At 38.6% G+C, this 20,242-nt stretch overlaps 1 protein-coding gene across 7 annotated transcripts in view; it reads left to right on the top strand.

Annotated features, from left to right (window-relative positions):
• Positions 1-20,242, top strand: part of TENM1 (teneurin transmembrane protein 1) — a 796,092-nt gene that overhangs the window by 691,580 nt on the left and 84,270 nt on the right. For all 7 annotated transcript variants that reach the window (XM_072744131.1, XM_072744132.1, XM_072744133.1 and 4 more), the window contains one exon: positions 4,522-4,754. In XM_072744131.1, coding sequence (XP_072600232.1) covers positions 4,522-4,754 — 233 coding nt within the window. The remainder of the gene's footprint in view (positions 1-4,521; positions 4,755-20,242) is intronic.

Below are 20,242 nucleotides of genomic sequence, written 5' to 3'. Positions count from 1 at the left end.
AATGCCAATTGTCATCAAAATGGCACTGATAGGGCTTTTAATTTGGATTTCGTTTGGGAGATGCCACTTCTTAAATGCCAGTGCACAAGATCAGCCTTGCTACTTTGGCATAACTGATTCCTTAAGCAAATTAAGTTGGTTGTCAAATTGCTTACTGGTTAAGTGTTGCATAGCATTAATTATAGGCATTAATTGCCCATTTAACAATCTATGTGATTTTAACTAGCATGAATGGAGTGATCTTTGCTAAGTTGAAGGGCATTGCTCGAATGTAAAGCTAACCAGAAAGGTGACAATAAGTCTAACACTGAAGTTACAAAAGAAATCTTTCACATATCTCAAATTGCAATATGCATGTAGACACAAGGGATTAGAACAAATTGAAATGTAGTCCAGCGGTTTTCTTTCTCGGGTATGGCATGTTTTTAAAAAGTGAAAAGAAACCAATCTCAAAAGAGCTGAAGTGCACTTGGGAAATGGCATGAAATGGCAAGAAATTACATATCAATATAGGAGACCTTCCTGACTGTTAGCTGTCAGGAAAATAACATTAATCAGATTTGAATTTTGTATGTTAGACTATTCTATTTTCTAAAGGCCAGTGCACAGAATTTTAGAGCAACCTAGTTGAGCAGAATAGGATATGTTGCTCAGTTAAAAGAAAGCAGGAACACCGATTTTTTTTCTTTATCACCTTCAGAACTGAAGTATTCTGAAGGTACTTTGTACACACAGTTACATATGATCTAATCTAGTGTTGGTCAGGGCACAGGCTTGTTAGTGACCCTGGGCAAGCCCTCTATGTGTCTGGGTTTCCCCAGCTGAGATTTGAGGAGAATGATAATTTTAACTTCCCTCACAGGCACATTGGGGATATTCAATAATAAATGAATGTAATGCATTCCAAAGTGCTTTTGTGCGAATAACATTTCTCTTGGAAAAATAGCCTATGGACTTTTCCTAAACAAAGCATGATTAATCTGGCTCAGTTGAAACTTCCACAGACTGGCTACCAAAATATTGAAAGTTGTTTCAGGGAAGGGTTGTGATCCCCTTCTTATTCTAGAAAGATCTAGGGGCACTGGAGAAATTTTATTCTAAAGGCAAAAATTCAACTATATATGTAAAAAAAAAAAAAGTTTTACTCAAACCCCTATTTAAGCAGTCTTTGCTACAGAGATGCCTTGTCTGATATGACTGCCAAATCAATTCTGGAGTCTGTTGGGGCCCTTTACAGTTTATTTACGGCAGCTGGTGGTTCCAGGGTTGAAGATGTCCCTGGAATCTACTGAATTCTCTTATTTGATGAAGTGAAGGTAAGTAGAAAAAAAATCAAGTATTCCAGTTGGATCTGACTTTTTTCCAATTAGCACTATAAACTGGGTCTCAAATCAGTATCTGCTAGCCTTTACTATTATTAACATACACAGATATGCTTAGAGGGCAAATATAATTACAAATGCAATCAGAAACATACCAGTCCCTAAGGGCAACATACTTACTCTGATGACCCTCTCCCTGCCATTTTGCTGGGCCGGGTAGCCAAGACCTGAAAACTTCCATGCATTAGCTAGTTTCATGTCCTACAGTTTAGGTTAGCAGTAACTGAACATTGACCCTGTCAAACACTCTATTGGTGCTCAAGATAGATGAGTATGGTTCCTGCCTGCAAAGAGCTTACACTGTGATTGGAGAGATGTGGAAAAAAAGTGAATCTTTCCCCCAGCACACGTTCACATCTTGGTTTCTAATACCATTCTCCAAAATAAGGAACCAGGGGTCTCTAGCAAAATGATTCATTCCATTACTGGGGCAAGGACTATAAAAGATGAGCTTGGAGCATCTTGTAGTGCCAAAAAGTAGACAGGGGCTAAAAGAAAACAAAAAACAAGAACTCCACATTAATGGATGTATGGTAAGGTCTCACAGGCCAACAGGAGGAGTTCCCAGTGACTAATGCCAGACAATTTGAGCAACAAAATAAGGTAGCATTGGGTTTTAATGCAAAGTATACAAGAAATATCCATGAATCCCTACTGATATAAATGAATTCTTGAATTCATAAATTAATGGGGGAGAAGAGATAAAGCTCTCATGCAGAAGAATTCCAAATTGTTGATGTAGACATTCTACCCTCAAGGAGGTGGAATCTAATTCCCTACTCTCCAAGTGTTGGCTTCACAGAGAGACTCCCTTCCAAAGAGTACAATATGGAAAGTGGGAAAGAAATGGTAACTTTATGCTGGAGAAACCTGACCAACTCTACCCCAGTCAGGTGATCAAAGTCAACATCAACAGTGATAAGTCATGTTGATTGCTATGTACTCTTGATTTGATCTGATGAGAATGGCACTTCCCCCCCTTGGTCTTCCTCCCCAAAACCTATAACCCCTGTCTAACCAGGAGAAGAGAATTAGACACATTCCGGTAGAGGGCATCCTACAAAATACCTGACCAATAGTCTTTAAAACTGTTAAGGTCATCAGAAACAAGAAAAGTCTGAGAAACTGTCATAGCCCAGAGGAGCCTAAGGAGACATGATGACTAAATATAATTTGGTATCCTAGATGGAATCTGGAGCAGGGAAAGGATGATAGGTAAAAACTAAGGAAATCTGAATAAAATATGGACTTCAGTTTATCTTTAAAAACAATGTTAATACAATATGATAGGTGCTGGTAGGTCACATATACCTCCTCTCTGCTCATATCCTTCCTCCTCTTCTTCTGTTGTCACACTTGACAGTCATAGCCTGTTTGCTGATCTGACTCACCCCTTGGACCATGAATTTCATGAAGAAAGGGGCTGTATCACACACACAAGTAGGTCTCTGGCCCATAGCACAGTTCCTAGACACATTAGTGCACTTAGTAAATATTTCTTAATTAATGAACAATTACATGATACAGAAATCGTACTGAGGAAGGAACTCAGATGAGAGGCTTAGACTAATGACCATGGAGATAAAGTGAAGTGGGCAGATTGGAAAAGAGTTTAGGAGGTAGAATCTTTAAAAGCATCCTGCTTTACTGGATATGGAGAATGATAGAAGAAGGAGTGAAGAATAGCTCTTGGCTTTGACAACTGGGCGTGGGGCAGTGTGCTGGGCTGTGAGCGTATCAAAGATAACCAAGGTTAATTTCCTCCAGGTTCGCATGGTTTATTGGGGGATACAAATTTTAAAAAAATAATACAATATGTAATCCCCCAAATAGAGGTAAATATAGTGTAAATAACCCAGACTGGAGATTTAGGGAAGGCTTTCTCCAGGAGAAGATGCCTGAGTAAAGCCTTAAAAGGCATGTGAGGATTTATTAAGTGAAGAAAGGCTTGTCTACCACACCAAGAAATGTTAAAAGGTTTTTAGGGTTTTTAAAGATGGGGATCCAGGGATCCCTGGGTGGTGCAGCGGTTTGGCGCCTGCCTTTGGCCCAGGGCGCGATCCTGGAGACCCGGGATCGAATCCCACGTCGGGCTCCCGGTGCATGGAGCCTGCTTCTCCCTCTGCCTGTGTCTCTGCCTCTCTCTCTCTCTCTGTATGACTATCAAAAATAAATAATTAAAAAAAAAAAATTAAAAAAAAAAAAAAAGATGGGGATCCAACCTTAGGATCAAGCAAAATATCTCCCAAACCAACATTACTACAACCATTGTAAAAATGGAATTAGGAAGAATCAAAATGAATGAATGAGCTCAGCCATGTATGCAGGTAAAAATATCACAAGAGATTCCATGTGAATATGTAATTGAAGAGTTTAAGGAATACCAAAATCTAATCAAGGTAACTTTAGCATCACCTTTAAAAGGTACAGCTGATTGTGATTATGAGCCCCCCAAAAAGGTCCTATATAGTCAGTTCTATTATGTCCTGAAACAAGACAAAATGGATTAGAAAAGTGTGATGGTCAGCTAAAAAAAGGAAGCTTGGAGATGAAAGGTTTGGCAATGTGTCTCTAGCACAACCCTCCCTACACAACATGCCTCCATCTTTGTATCTATGTCTTTCAATTTACAACAGGAGCCTGGAGGAGGGTAGGGCCCCCCAGTAGGCAGGAAGGCTGGAGGAGGAGAAGTAGGGTTCTGAAGGATGGGGTAGGCAGGAAGAGGTGAACTTCTGTTTGAGATTTGTTGAATTTGAGGTGACTGAAAGCTATCCAAGCAGGCATCTGGTATGTAATTAGAGAACTGGATATGAAAGGTATTGATGAAAAAAATATATTTCCTGAAATTTTCTCTTTTTTTTGAAATTTTCTCTTTTCTGCTTCTTTCTCTGCCTTCCAGATGGATGGTATTGAAATCCTAGCTTCATTATAGATTAGCAGTACACACTGAGGTTTTTTTTTAGACCCAGACCCATCACTAGAAAAACAAAGTAGTGTCCATCTCTTTAGTACATGAGAAAGAAGATATATTTATTTTTTCCATCTCTTAAGAGAACCTTCCATTTGTGACAAAAGGCAGATCCCAGGGGATGTATATTGAAAAAACTGCTTTGAATAACTTTACTTTTCTCTTTCTTAGCACAAGTCCTGCTCACAAATACTATCTGGCTATGGACCCTGTGTCTGAATCACTTTATCTATCAGACACCAACACTCGAAAAGTCTACAGGTTGAAATCTCTTGTGGAAACAAAAGATCTGTCCAAAAATTTTGAAGTGGTGGCAGGGACAGGTGATCAGTGCCTTCCCTTTGACCAGAGTCACTGTGGAGATGGCGGGAGAGCATCGGAAGCTTCACTGAACAGCCCCCGAGGTAAAAAAAAAAAAAAAAAAAAAAAAATCCTTTGGTCATTTAAAGATTTCATTTGACTACACAAACTCCTAAGATCGTTGCCACACTCTAGTGCATCTATCTCAATATTGCCTCTGACACACATTGTCGATGAAGTCCATCCCAGAAGATAAGCATGGTCAGGACTAATTTTTAGATAATATGCATTCATGTAGTCATAAGTGTTACTAAAATGTTGAAATGCTTCTTTCCTGGGTGATAATTATTTCCCAGAACCCTCTGAATGCCCTCCTTGACACCCTATCCTCCCCCAAGACTAGTACCTGGAAACTCCCAGCAGTCCAGCAACTAAAATGTTAACGCCTGATCCAGCAAAGAGCCTCAAAGATAAGGCTTCAGTACTGTGGCCTGCACTGGTTGGGGTCAGGTCTGTGCTCACCTTCTACCACTGTTAAATATGTTGAATATCGCATAGACTCTAGACATTCCTGGCTCTTGCTTAACTAAGAATTAATGAGCCTTTCTTCTATTAATTTATCTAAATTATTCTTAAAGCTATTTGTACTTTCAATTTGTATCCTCCCTAGGATAACAAATTCCTGGGGGGGAACGGAGTTGCCTTCTGTGGGAACTTGGCCTTACTTTCATCTGTCCTAAATTTACTCCTCAATCTTCAAGAGCCAGTCCTCAATTTTATTGCCTGGGATTTGTGAATAAATCTGTGTTCTCTCAATCAGCTTCATGATTTTATAGACTGAGATCATATTCCCACCTTAGGCCACTAAGCAAAAGGACGGTCAACTTTAAGTCTCTTATCATATATTGTCCACCCTATCTCCATAATTATTTAATCATTATTCTCTGTTCCTTCTCCATGATGGTGTGTGTGTGTGTGTGTGTGTGTGTGCGTGTGCGTGTGCACACATACATTTATTTTAGTAGATTTTATGAACTGTTCGTTTTGGTTGGTTTTAAGAAGCCAACGTGGTCTTTTTAAACTATTACACAGATAAAACACATTGGTTGGAGAAAAATTAGAAAAAAGGGGGTGGAAGAAGTATTTTTAATTAAAGTCACCCATAATCCTACCACATATAGAAAGCAACTGTTAATATTTTAGCATATATTCTTCTAGACTTTTTTCTGTGTATGTCATATATTTTATTTTCTAATAATGGAATCATAGTATAGAATGCTGTTCTATAATCTGCTTTTCACACTTTATATTAAGAACATCTTTTCATGCCAAAAAATATAGTGAGGTCAATGCGTTTCATTTGTTAGATGGTCACTTATTATTTCAAATATTAAGAGGTTACTCTTTAGCCATTTGACATTTGCCATATGGGGATTAAATTCCAACTATAATCAGAGTTTAAAGCCTTCCCTTTCTTCAAGGCCATATTCAAGCACCATGTCTTCTGTAAAGCCCCTCTGGATAACCCCAGCCCATTAAATCTGAATTTCTCTAACAGGGCCTACACCACCCAATTACTACTAGATTATATTTTGCCTCATCTTACTTTCCAGTTCTTTCACGAATAGGTGGTTTTTTATTACCACAGCAAGCTACTTGAACTGAAAAACTACATCTACTATTTCTTTTGAATCTTCTGCACCTCCCCAGCAATATCTTATACAGTGTGGGATCCACTATAATTGATCGGTTAGGTAACTCTTAGCTACATCAAGTGTTCCTAAAAGGAGTTTCAATTGTGCTTAAAAAATATGGCCTTTTCCCCCTAAAGGAATATAAGCCCCCCAGGTATCATGATATAATGTTTCAAAATGTTTCTTCTCTTGTGCCAGCTCTCATATCTTACACATAGTAGGTTCACAACAAATATTTGATGAGTGAATGCACAACTCAGGTGCAACATATAATCAACTCATCTTTCAAGGGAATGTATCAGGCTAGGTCCCACCTTTAACACAGGTTTAAAATTCTTGCAGGTATTATAAGGATTTCTGCATAAGAAATAGGGAGGAATCAAGCTTGTATTGTGCCTGAAATTGACATCCTCTTGAGTTGCTACTTGTATGAAAACCACTCATCTCACCTACCACATTCAACCTGCCACATAAAGGGTGAATATCTCAGCTTTTCCAAATAGAGCAAATAATTGGTTCACTGCAGCTTTCTTCCCTTTTTTCTTTTGCTTAGAAAGCAGCAATAATAGAGTCCTGATGAACAGGATTTACATGCACTCTTAAAGCATCAGTAATGAGAGTGCCAAAATTTATATATCTATTAAAGCTAATATTAAACTAAGTTTTTCTTCTTGTCATGGCTACTAGTACATTTTCCTTTGGCTTAATTTACTCCTCTTTCTATCCAAGAGTGGCCTTGATAATAATCCAGTATACTTTATTCATCCCAAAGTGGGCAGGGGCCCTAAGAACATCTGGCCCAGGCTTCAGAGAGCTGAATGTCTAATCCATCCAAGACGCTTTCACACAACGTATTGAAGCTGATGTTAGCAACATCTGCTCTGATCCAGTGAGTGAACAAGGATGTTTAAAGGAGGGAAACATGTGGCTCACACTAAGTATCCATCACATCTTCTTCAACCATGTTAACAGTATTTGAAGACCCTGTTACGGATCTTCAAAATCACTCAGATGGCAGACCCTGCGTCCAGACATCAGCTGCTCTTGAAATTGCGGGTCAGAACTCTTAGATGCCTAGCTAGGGCACCCATCTTCATGCTGAATATAGACAGCACTCACCCTTGGCAGTCAATCAGAAGTGAGATTCTCATTATATGGAATGCTGCAGGGCAATTTCATAGACTTCTGTAGAAGAAGGAAAAATCATGCAAGAAGTCATTAAAGCACAGTGTGCAAATTGAGGGGAGAGTATTGCTAATTGCTAATGATGTCTTTGAGGTTCTCCTGCAGGTTCTTTATCTCACAAGAAAGACCAATTTGTTTGTTTTTTGCTTTACAACTATCATGCATGTCAGCTCCTTCTTCCTTCCCCCATAGAAGACAGCAAATGTTTAATGGATTTCTTTAAGGAGAAGTTTGATTTTTCTCTCCACCTAGAAGCTAATAAAGAAAAGCTGTAGTTCACTAAAAAATGGAAATGTACATCTAGGGAGTACAATTTCTAGGTTAGGAAAGAGAGCTTGCTCTAAGACTTTAACAAGCAACATATTGCAATTATAGGCAGGCTCTCCAACATGTCCTTAATTATGCAAGGTAAGTCAAATAAATGTTAATCTGCAAGACAGCTCATTTATTTTCTGAATCTATTCTAAAAATAGGATGAAATGAAATTTGCTTTTGAGATCATTCGTCCTAAAGTCAGAATAAATTATCAAATGGAATTAAAAACCAGTCAGCAAAAGGTAAAAGGTCAGAAGCCACGGGATTTTTTTTTTTAAATGGCAGCAAATTGTGACGAATGCCAGGTTAGAGAACCTAAACTTTTTTGTTCAATCCATGTAAAGCCAGTGTTTCTCTGGATGACCCTGTGTAAGTCACTGGACCTTGCTGAGGTTTCATTTCCCAGAACACTAAAATCGCTTTAATGGTGTCATTGACTAGTTTTGTTACACTGGACTAGTCATTTAAACACTGGATCCCGAGATGCATCAGTTGTAAACTTGAGGCTGTGGGATGCTCTCCCTCCCAGCTCCAGTGTATTGCAATAACCATAGCTGTAACTTAGGCTGTGCTACCTATTTTACAATATGTTATGTCTAATCTTCACAAGGATGCTCAAGGTAAATTGCATCTCCCCTAGTTCTATAGATAAGGAAACAGAGACTCAGATAGGCTAAGAAATTTATCCAAGTTCACAGTTTACAGGTAACACTGGAATTCAAAACCATGATGGGGTGAAAAAAAGGCCTGTGATGTCTCCACTCTACCCCACTGTCTTTCAGCTAAAATCCATGATCTCTGGTTTTTCTGGGAGGGTAGGAAATATTGGAAAATGCTTTTTATCTGATGACATATATTCAAAAGGAGCAAAATATTTTTATTTGCAAGAAAAATGACTTTCAGTCAAGTTTCCTCTTCCTCATAAAACTATTTTTCTGGTTTTTCTGACCTAGTGGTATACTCCTAGTGCACTACACAGCCCTTACATAGTCTATAACTGTAATTATTCAAATACATCTTCAGGAAACCTTGTCACATCTCTTCGGAAGACTCTGCAGTTAAGACCTTCACCAAATTTTTCTTAAGGGATGGAGGCAGGAAACCCTAACTTTATTAAATTTCTTGATTACAACTGGTAATTACAGATTTTTTTAAAGGAAAAGTGGAAGCTTCTCAGAATAGAATTTCATATAAGATAGCCCCTGGGTACTTCTCCTGGAAATAAGTCTTTATCTGATCCAGTTTTATGCACTTTGAGTTGAATCCCAATAAAGAGAAACACTTGCCATTTTACTCATCAATACCTCAATGTAATGGGGCAAGGCAAAAAGTTTAGGAAAGAAGTTGATGGCCTGCTAATCCCTGGCATTGTATTTGAGTTTGAATTGACTTTGAAAGATGCTTTTAAAACATGCATGGATGATGTAGTTGAAACTTAGGTTCCATTTATTATTTTTACTGCAACTTTCTTTAATTCTACAGAGAACTCAAACTAATGAGTCATGTAATAGATGACCAAGTACTTAAGCAGAATGTGAAATGGTACTAGGTGGAAATATAAAATAAAATTTGTGACAAGCTGAATACATTTATTTTTTATAAGTAGATACAGAGGGTGAAGGAGTGACTGGACAAGATGAAATTAATCGATGACTTAATTTGGTTCTCTTGGACCTCATCAAGGATTATATCTCTATTTTCTTGTGCATCTTTAAGCAAACTGACCTCAGATCTCAGCAGGACTTAGGCAATACCCAGATGAGTGCAAACAGCTCCTGACCCATTCCTTAGGAGGGAAATGATCCTTAAATCTTGACAATTTCCAGAAGTGTTTTTAGGGTATTCATGACACTAATCATACAGACATCACTTTTTTATTAACAATTAAGAAATCTAGGTAAGATAAAGTCTAGACAAAATAATCTGGTTTCGGCCTTACACAGATATAGCTGAGGTACATCCTGAAGCTCTACTGACTCCCCTGGCATCTACATGCTATTCTGAAATGCTAAATTTGAGGCAAATGGAAAGATGCTAAAACTCAAAGTGGTAACATCTTGCTGATGTCGCCATTGTCTAAGAGAGAGAGTATGGTGCACAAACAGGTATGAGAATGTTCCTTCGGTTCTCCTATGCAATGGAGAACAGTCAGGTTTTCCCCAAACTCCTTATATACATGATCCATCACAGTGGCATAACCATTGGGATTGACACTAAGGCAGTGCTCACCAAAATTACAAGCAAGCTGCAACATGAGTAAAATGAGTGATACATTTAGGAACCTACAAATAAATCAGTAGTGTTGAAGTAAAAATATTTAAGGGTTATAGGAAGAGCAGGGGCAAGAATAGGAAGTTTGGATTTTATCCTATAGGCAAAGGAGTTGAAGGGAGAGTGATGTAACCATTTAATGCATGCATTTTTTATAAACTGTTTTGGTGACGGGTTACTACATGCACTAGAGTGAAGCTGGGGCAAAGAAATCATAGGGAGTACTGATATGTATAGGAGATGCAATGGAAGGGAATCTAAGGAAAGAGACAGAGAAGAGGGCTTCAGAAGGAAGTGAACAAAGAGATTGGTATCCAGGAAGCCAAAAGAATCATTTGTTTCAAGAAGATATGGAAAGTCATATGAAATATTTCACACTTGTAGCCATTGGATTAGGCAATGAAGAGTTCATTGGTGACCTGCTGTTGGTGGTTTGAAAAGCAGTAGGGATGGAAGCCAAATTTCAGTAATTTAATTAGCCAATAGGAGGAAAGAAAATAAATACCTCTAGAGAAGGTCACTCTTCTGAGAAGTTTTGATGCAAGAGATAAAGCAAAACGTAGTGAGAGGACAGGGCACTCAGGGGAGGTTTCATCAATAGGAGATATGGTATTGGTTATAAGTAAATGAAAAGATACAGAAAACAGAGAACAAATGATGAAACCAGATCTGGAGGAAACTGGGAGGGAGTAGGCCTTGAAAGGGAAGGGACATTGGAGAGACCATCCTCAAATAATGGTAGGTATAGTGATAAAGACAAGTTTGTAGGTAGAAGGAGCCAGAAGGTTGATGGTACTCCGTTCTGGTAACCTTGGTGTTCTCCAAGAATTAGATCTATTCTGATAAAAATGAGAAAGTAAGGTTAGGAAAGATTTGGGAGAGCCAATTGGTGAAAAAGGCTTTCTGGGTAATATCAACATTCTACCGCCCATGGCCAAATTCCCAGCTCAGCTTCAAGGCATTTTCCATGAGAACTTTCCTCTGACATCCTTGTTCTAGAATCAGAGGGGCCTTGAGAAAAATGTGTTTGACAAAGACTTAAAATTCAGGAAAAATATTTGTTTTTTACTGCTCAGTGATCCTGTGCTGTGTACACTACTAGAGATTTCTTTCTGAAACTACAGTTTTGATCTCTTAGCTTATGGTAGCTATGCCAGAGGACGAAGTGTCTCTTATGCGACCAGAATCAGAGTTTAACGTGTTCTTTGCAGTTGTTCCAATGCCTCTGCCTATGATAGCCAAATGATTTTGACCTTATATTATGTCAGCAGCTGGAACTTGAAAACCTTTCTTGCTGTTCTGTCAGAATCCTAAAGCCATCAAACTGTTGGTGTGAAGTCAGACAAAAGGAAGGCACAGAGGTTTAGCTTTGGCAATTAGGTCCAGGAAACATCAATGGTTAATACAGAGGAACCTGGATTGAGTTAATTTAAGTTTTATAAAGCTACAAATGCACTATTAAATGACTTTTTCTTCTGCATTTATTTTAATTTTCATACATGCATAATATTCTAACAAACACAGAGATAGTATTTAAGAGGCCAAATACCATGAGAAATAAGTTCCCAGATTCTGGAGTCAAACAGAACTGGATGCATATCGCAGATTCACCACTCACTAAATGTGTGACCCTGAATAAGTCGCCTAAGTTCCCTGAGCTGTGGCTGCCCCATTTGTGAAGATAGAATACTAGTTAATAGTGCCTACACAATGGTGTTCGGTAGTACACGTAAAGTGCATTGCAAAGCGCACTGCCCAGCAGTAGTGTGGACACGTGAAATGTTACCCACCATTAGGATCAGGCTTACTGTTTTGTTGCCAATAACAACACTACTTATAATAGTAACCCAAACACAGAATAAGTGACTTTGGAGGGAGGCAGGTTCCGTGTCCTTGTAAGTCCGTCTGAGACTTGATCATTTCCAAAAAGGAACAGTGACACAAAAGAAGCAAGGGTCAAGGTAGAATGGGATTCAAGAGTTGTATGTGACTGACTAGTTTCTCCCTCTCAACGTTGAAACTCAATAATGCCAGTGCTGTCTCCTTGTGCATGTTGTAGTTTGGGGAGCCCACGAAGGCCCAGCTAACCAAAGTAATTTCCTTAGCAGCCCACCGTTTTGCCATTAAAGTCACTTCATAAGGGTTTTCTTCAGATATGAACTTCAGTGTTTAGTGCAGGGTATTGCGTGAGAGAGCAAAACCTGAATTCCTCATTAAAACACTTTATGGGGGCCTTGAGGGCATATGAAGCACAGGCTGGGTGTGTTTGGACCAATGAGATCACCTGACGGGAACAAGCCAAGGTGGGAGCTAACCCTAGGGTAGCATGAGGAAATGAGATGCTAGGTACCTAGCACAATGGTGGCAAAGTGGGGAGAAATGGGGGAGTAACTGTAATAATACTTCTCCTCTGAAGTTTTGTCTAAGATAAAACATAGACCCCTACATATCAAGACAAACAGTATGGAATTATGATTCTTCCTCTTTTTATTTAGATCACTAGCCAAGATAACTTTGCCTCCTTATCACAGCTCCGCAGTGTCACAGCTTTATCTGTCCCCTGAAGAATCACCTCAGCTGATAAAAAGAACTCCCTCCCCACTAAACAAAAATGACAGAGATCACACACAAACAGACTGCAAATCACTGAAATCATATTTTGAGTGGTGTATTATGGTAACCTATAAATAACTAATTGCATAAAATTGCTTTAGTAGTTTCTAGATGGCAGCTTTAATTAAAAGCACCAGAGACATTTAGAAGTTTAGAAATGGATGGCATGTAATTTGCCCTTTTACCAACCATAAAATGGTAATTAAGGAATTTGATTCACTTCTTCCTATTAAAAGTTTTATGAGAATAGCAAGTTCCTTCTAAATACAGTTTCTCTTCAGCAGAAGGTAGTACGTTTGCTTTATCAGTCTTCTCCAGCAGGGTAAGATGTTTTAATGTACAAATTCTGCGGAAGTTAATTAGGAAATTTCTTTCAATGCAAAATGTTTGTTTTTAAGGTTCTAAAACATGAAACTGTATTAGAGCTACACCTTTGATCATGGTCCCATATTGCTCTACCATCAATACATGATGGCCTAATAATTTCAAGTTTACCAAATGCATGGAGCTATCAAAACAAAGAGGAAGTTATTTCCTGGTGAGTCTAGCATGCTTTGCTGATTATTGAAGGAATCTGAAATCTACAGTGCCTTGACTTCCCAGAGAATCCAGAACATTCACTCCACAACAGAGAAGCCATCAGATGTTTTTAGCTTCATTGATCCTCCAGCAATACTGGGTGAATTAGCACATGTACAGTGTAAAACTCAAGCAACATGCAGCAAACTCATACGTCTTTGGAAATCCATGATTTTAACATCATCACGAGCTAAAACACAGCTGGAAATGGAACCAGAAGGACCATTTTTATTTTTGTAATTGATCAGTTGATTGCAGTTTGGGCCATTTCAGCCCAAATATTATAGATGGCACCACACAGAGCATTTAGATCAATGTTTTGAAGGCACTAATGACTTAAGTTATATGCACATAAAAAAAGACAGCTCCTAGGGTTTGTTTGTTTGTTTTTTTTAAGTCCAATGGATTCTCTGAAGTTATCTAAGCTGGATGAATCTAAGCAGTAAACTGATCAAGTAGGACATGTTGGAAATGGCTCCTATTTCTTCCCTGGTTCAGTGATTCCCCTGACTAACTGAGCCCTTGCCCAGCCCTCAACCTGTCACCCCTATGTAGAAATGCACCCTATTCTCTTCCCACTCTTTTCAGAACTGGGCAGACACGGTGGTATACTTAAAAGGGGATGACAGTGAGAGGACTGTTTCATCAGTGACATTGTTTAGACTTTCCCGTGAATGGTGGTAGTAAACACAGACCTGCTATTCATCAGTTTTATTATTGTTTTTACTATTTCTAGTGAAAATTCACTCCCCTTGCTGTCAGCACTCAAGACAGACCACTCCCACAGTCCCCAAACCTTGGCACACCCTTGCAGGTGTAAGGAAAATATTCACAAAATATTACTCAATGGAAAGTTCAGAATACAACTGTATAAACCACATGCTGCTACCTCTGTAAGGGTGTAGGGGTACTGTGTACTTAAGAGATAAAGTGCAAAAGGAAGTTTATCTACGGGCACCTGGATGGCTCCGTTGGTTAACCATCCGGCCCTTGGTTTTGGCTCAGGTCATGATTTCAAGGATGGTGGGGTCAGGCCCCTCTGGACTTCATGCTCAGCAGGAAGTCTGCTTCAGATTCATTCTCCTTCTCCCTCTCCATCTGCTCCTCTCCACTTGTGTGTACTCTCTCTCTAAAGTAAATAAATAAAAATTTAAAAGAGGAAGTTTAAATGTTAGCAGTGATCATTGCTGCATAAGGAATATTGAGTGATTTTATTTTCTTCTCATTTTTCTGAGCATTTATTATTTTTATAACTGCACAAAAGAGAAAACATTTTAAAATAAATATTCACGCGCATGCACGCATGCGCGCGCGCGCACACACACACACACACACACACTACCCTGTCCTATGGCCAATCTCTGAGGATTCAGGTTTCCTTGCTTGCCTACATGACTGCTCTCCAGCTAGGGTGTCACAGTACTGATGACTGACAGTGGGTTCCTCTGATCTGAGCATGTTACTGGAGACCTGCTGAAAGGGCTAACACTGTAAGTCAAGGAAGAAACCTAAATGAAAGTCTTTGAAGGCATCCTAGGAGGCCAACTGTAAACATATTTCAATTACATTTGTTATCCTATAAGAAAAAGAAGTAGAAAAATACTAATTAAAATGGCCTATAATCTCACCATCTAGCTAAGCCCTGTTGATATTGAAACATAAAAATAGAGAAGTAACATGTGAGTATGATTAGAAAGTTTGAACTCTATAGAAAGGTACAAAAAGCAGATTCCTGCTTCTTCACCACAAACTCACACAACTTAGTCCCTCTTTTTAAAAATAACCAAGGTTAACAGTTCCTTCTGATTCCTTAGAGACCTTTATATATTTCTCCCCTGACGTGAAAGGAATCACAGCATATGGATTACTCTTCAGCCTGCTTCTTTCATTTAATAAAATATCTTGAAGACTTTTCTGTAAAAACATGTGTATACCTACCTCTTTGTTTTGAAGAGCTGTATAATATTACAGCATATGGATATCCCATAATTGATTGAGCCATTTGCTTCTAGATGGACATGTTGTTGCTTTTTTTTTTTTTTAACCACTAAAGTACTGTGCTGAACAACCTAGGTCCTATAATACTGGAGCAGTTTTGTAAATATATACATAGGGTTCATTTTTAGCGGTATTCGATATTGCCAAATTGTCCTCCTGAAAGATTGAGCACATTTTCACCAACAGTATGGAAATATGCCCATTTTGCCATACGCTTAGCTGCTCTGAGTATCATTAAGCCTTTTAGTGTATGCCCATGTGACCAGTGGGAAATAGTGTCTTGTACCCTGTAGCTTTAATTTGAATTTCTTTAATTGTAAACGAAGCTGAGTGTCCTTTCATATCTCTTGTGACCATTCGTGTTTTTCAGTAAACTCATTCTGCCAGCTTTTCTACTGAGCTGTTGATCTTTGTGTTTTGTCAGTTAGAAAAGCAGCTCTTTGTCCCTAATATGTGTCACAGATATTTTCCAAGTTTGTAATTTCTCCTTTTTTTAGCCATACATAAGTTTTCTAACTCTATGTGGTCAGATTTAGCAATATATTTCCTTAAAGTCTCTAAGGTTTGTGCCTTCCCAGAAAAGCCTTCCTGAAGTGAAGGTATTTTTAAGGCAAATGGACAGCCCTTTCAGTAACCCTTGAATTGTACTCTGTGTTCTTCTCCCTTGGGCCCTGTGAAATTTGCAAAACTCAGGAAGCATTTGGGGTAGTTTAAAACTAGAGACTTTAAGGTCAGGCAGATAAAATTGAGTTCAAATTGATTAGTCACTTCTTCGAGCCACTGTTTTCTCATCGGTAAAATGGAGATGGTGCACCTACCTTCCTTACAGGGTTCTCGAGAATGAAATGACACACTATGGGCTAAGCCAGTTCCTGGCACAGATTAAGTACTAAATAAAGTATGAAGAGGAGAACAAGGATGAGTAAATAAGTTTTAAAACCAATAACTTATTAACTGGATTGTTTTCAAGACCAGTAACAATCATTTTGGTTTCAAAATTGTTTGACTATATTCAAATTCTTTTCTGTCAAACTTTATAGATTGAATATTCACAGCCCTAATTGAATTCTGTTTGCTTGCAAAATACATTGTCCAACTAAAGGGAAAAAATTGCAACCATGTATTTAAAATACTTAACTGAAGGAAAAGCTATGGGAAGTCATAAGTACATATGTGCTAATGGAGACATGTGCTAGGATGTCACTGTGGTTAAAAAAAAAAGGAAACAGTTTAACAATCCATCAATAGCGGCTTAGTCACATGGCAAAATCTTGCATAACAGTAAAACTGAATTAACTACATCTACAAGTAAAAACATTAGTGGTCACAAAACAAAGTTGCATGAATTAAAGAAAATTGCAAAAGAAATATATGGCATAATATCAGCATATTATAGTGGTAAAATATACGAAACTTGAATTTTGAATTTTACCATTTTAAATATATAAAATATAAAAATTTACCATTTTCAACATTTGCAAGTGAACAATTCTGAAGCATTAAGCATTTTCACATGGTTGTACTGTCATCACCATGATCCATCTCTGACATAAGTTTTTGAAGCACATAAACACTACCAGATTATTTGTAGACCCATACAGATGTAGAAACTGTGTGAAAAGGTGCATGGGAGTGACGCACGCTAACCGCAGGGCTGTAGTTACCTCTGGGGAGAGAAGGGAACAGGGAGTAGGGATAAGGACATGGGGCTTTGTCTGAATTCATAACATTTTCTTTCTATTTTTTTATGAGCCCATGTGAAGTGAATGTTAACATCTGTTAAATTCAGGTGGTAGATGCAAGGCAGCGTGTAATGCTATTTTCTGAGTTGTCTACCATTTGAAATATTTCATAATTAAAAAAAATCTTAAATCAAAAGTAGGGTTTAGAAAGCTACTTGCAAGTTTATACCTAACAATTCCCTTTCTATAATTCCACTGTTTGTTTTAAATAAGGCATTCACGCATGCAAAGATGATATTCAAAATACTTAACAACCTGTAAGGCACGAGTACCGATGTATTGGAGCACACCGATGTATTTGGCCCTGGAGTAGGGTCTTTAAGGCCTCCTACAGTGGCCAGCATACATCCATTCTTTTCGTTCTGATTGGATTTGAGGCTGTAGAGCCTTCTAGCACCTCTAGTGTGTGTCCATAGGTGGGTTTCCCTGAATACCTGACAGTGAACTTCCTCAATATTAAAAAAAAGTCTCAATAGAATGAGTCAGCTTTATTGTTGCCCAAAGAAAGTCACTGTTTCCTTGGGAGTGAGTCCTGGCCCATTTAAAGTTTCTCCCTGAGGAATCAAAGGCTTAATAACTCAAATGTAAAGTTATCTTCAAGCCCCAACTATCAAAGCCTGGCCAGGAAGCCCCAATGTTATTTGCTCTATTTTTCTTCCAGTTTCATTTACTAGCTATTCCATTTGTTTTTTCAAAAAGTTTGTTAGACTGTGTAATAAGTTTTTGGGAAAAGGAAGGTGGGGAGGTGCTTGATTTTACCGGTATTTACTCAGGAAATAAAGCTGATTACAGCGTAGTTTCCCTTAGAGCTCAGGAATCATTCCCCATTTTGGAAGGCATCTCTAACCCAAGGAAACTGAAGCTGGAGTAATAGATTGATAGGTCTGCTTTGCCCCTCCCCAAGCCAAAACCCATCAGAATGGCTTCTGCCAAAACTACCTACTTTGGTTTCTATAATCTTTTCCCTGTGTTCTCTTGAACAAAGTAAAATCAAAACTGTAGACAGACTACTACCCTAGCCCTGCACACTTGTCTCTCAAAAGGCACCTGTCCACCTTTCTCAGAATAGTAAAACTGGGGGCATTTCTGGGGAGAGTGGTCTGGAAGAGGACTACTTTTAAAACTCCTGATTTTAGCCTGTTAGGCTTGAAATTTTTGAAAAACCACAGATCAACACTTAGCACCTTCAAGATCTTTGTTATGGGATGGGTGTTTTGCTTTGTTTTGCTTTGTTTTGTTTTGTTTTGTTTTGTTTACTAATGCTGGGCCCTCCCTTATTTTCCAGGGATATCTGGTTTAGTTTTAACAGCATGACTTGATTCCAATTATCTCCTTGGATGTTTAAAAAAAATTGTCAATTAACTAAAAACCAAAACTGCTGCCTTCTGAAGTGGCCCTAAATTGATACCTTCCTAGTTCCTGGAAATGCTAGAGATTTTTGAATTAAGGAACCACTGCAGTTGCACAAAAAATGGTATCTGGCTGTATTTTTAAATGCCTCCATTTCCTTGTGTTTTACCTCCTTTCTTAGATTCACAGTTATTAATTTAGACTGGCTGTTATTAATTTGGGGTTTTTTCTAATTGCTCAAATTGTTCTCTTTCTACTATAGATCTTAGTACTTTATTCCATTAACATAGAAAGCACTCCTGTGTGGCAGGAGCACACAGCTAAATGCTGTCTCCAAACACTGCGGTGATCTCTTGTGACAACAAAGACCTCCCAGTTATCAAACAGGTATCCAGAAATGCCATCATCTTAATTAAGACTTTCAACATATTTAACTGGTGTCGATAAGACACCAGTGTCAGTGACCCCACTATACTACTTATAAGACTCCCACTGATTTTCACTACTCTGTCAGACCCTCATCACACTCCCAGTAGATCTTGTTAGAAAAAGAACCATGTTCACTGAACTCCACCGTTCTGTTAAGCTTTTCAAGCAGCAAATAATCTGGTGTGCATGGGAAAATTTGGAAATTATAAGTGGACTAAAAAGACATGGTCCCTGCCCATGAGTGGAATATGTTCTGGTTGAGGAGAAAAGAGAGGAATCCTCAGAGAAGACTATAATCTAGCATTAGGTTGTGTGATATAAACTGTAAACTTTCCTAGGGTTCAGAGAATGGAGAGCAGTCATTTGGGCAAAAGGGGAGAGAAAAATGAGCAGAAGGGGGAATAGAGGTGGAAGAAAGGAAAGGAGTCTGAAAAAGAGCTGGACACGTGGGGAAAGAAAACTAGAAGCTAGATTCTAACCTCCATTCCTGATAGGTTAGGTTAAGTGAACTCAAAAAGGAATAAGATCAAAGAAGAGAAAGTAGGACAGTGGAGAGCAAAAAGCTAACACTAAATGGGAAATGAATAACTCAGCCCTTCCTGTGAAGGTTAGGATGGTCCTGAAATGAATTTGTTAAAATGGTCCAAACTCGTATCTAAAGTGCATTCTTGAGTGAGTCCAGCCAAGATACCCTGTTCTCGTAGTCACAGGCCAGACTTTAGATCTGCAACCTAACAACACTATACCTCTTTGTGATCCTTATTCCTACCCACTGGGATTGGTAAAACATGATTTCTAATACATTCAGAAGATTTCTACCATCAGAAAAGAATGATGAAATTGTTTGATTTAATTGACAAGGGAAGACCTCCATCAAGAGTTTGAAAGTCGTCACTTCAGTTCATATATTCCAATTATTGAGGCTAGACTTGTGCTGTGTCCTGAAAGATGAGCAGGATTGGGATGCTAGGAGAAAGAAAGGGCCCTCCACGCACAGGGAAAGCAAATATGTGGTGATGGCAAAGGGAAAAGTATGTTTTAGAGCCATGACATAGACCAATTGACTGGAAGAGTAACACAGGACCCTGTACAGACTCATCATCATCGCCAGCATGGCAGAGATGCTGACAGGACTACACATCAGGTTCCTGAGCCCTGAGTCAAGCCATGCTGAAGCAGGTAATCATGTAGCCAATCAACCCCAGGATGATGCCAGAAAGCTAACAGTTAATCGAAAACATAAATATGAACATCACTTGTGTTAACTTTTCAGAAAGATTTTGCATGCAGAATAGATGCTATTTTATTTGGTCTTTACAGTAATCCACTGACATGGGCAGCTCAGCCTTTATTCTCACCAGTAGACAAAGGCACACACCTGAGCACTGGGGAGATTATGGGAAGTTCTGACAGTTA

Source organism: Vulpes vulpes, chromosome X, assembly GCF_048418805.1.
Source record: "Vulpes vulpes isolate BD-2025 chromosome X, VulVul3, whole genome shotgun sequence".
NCBI lineage: Eukaryota > Metazoa > Chordata > Mammalia > Carnivora > Canidae > Vulpes > Vulpes vulpes.
Note: the sequence above shows the minus strand (reverse complement) of the source record. Positions and strands in the feature narration are given on the sequence as shown.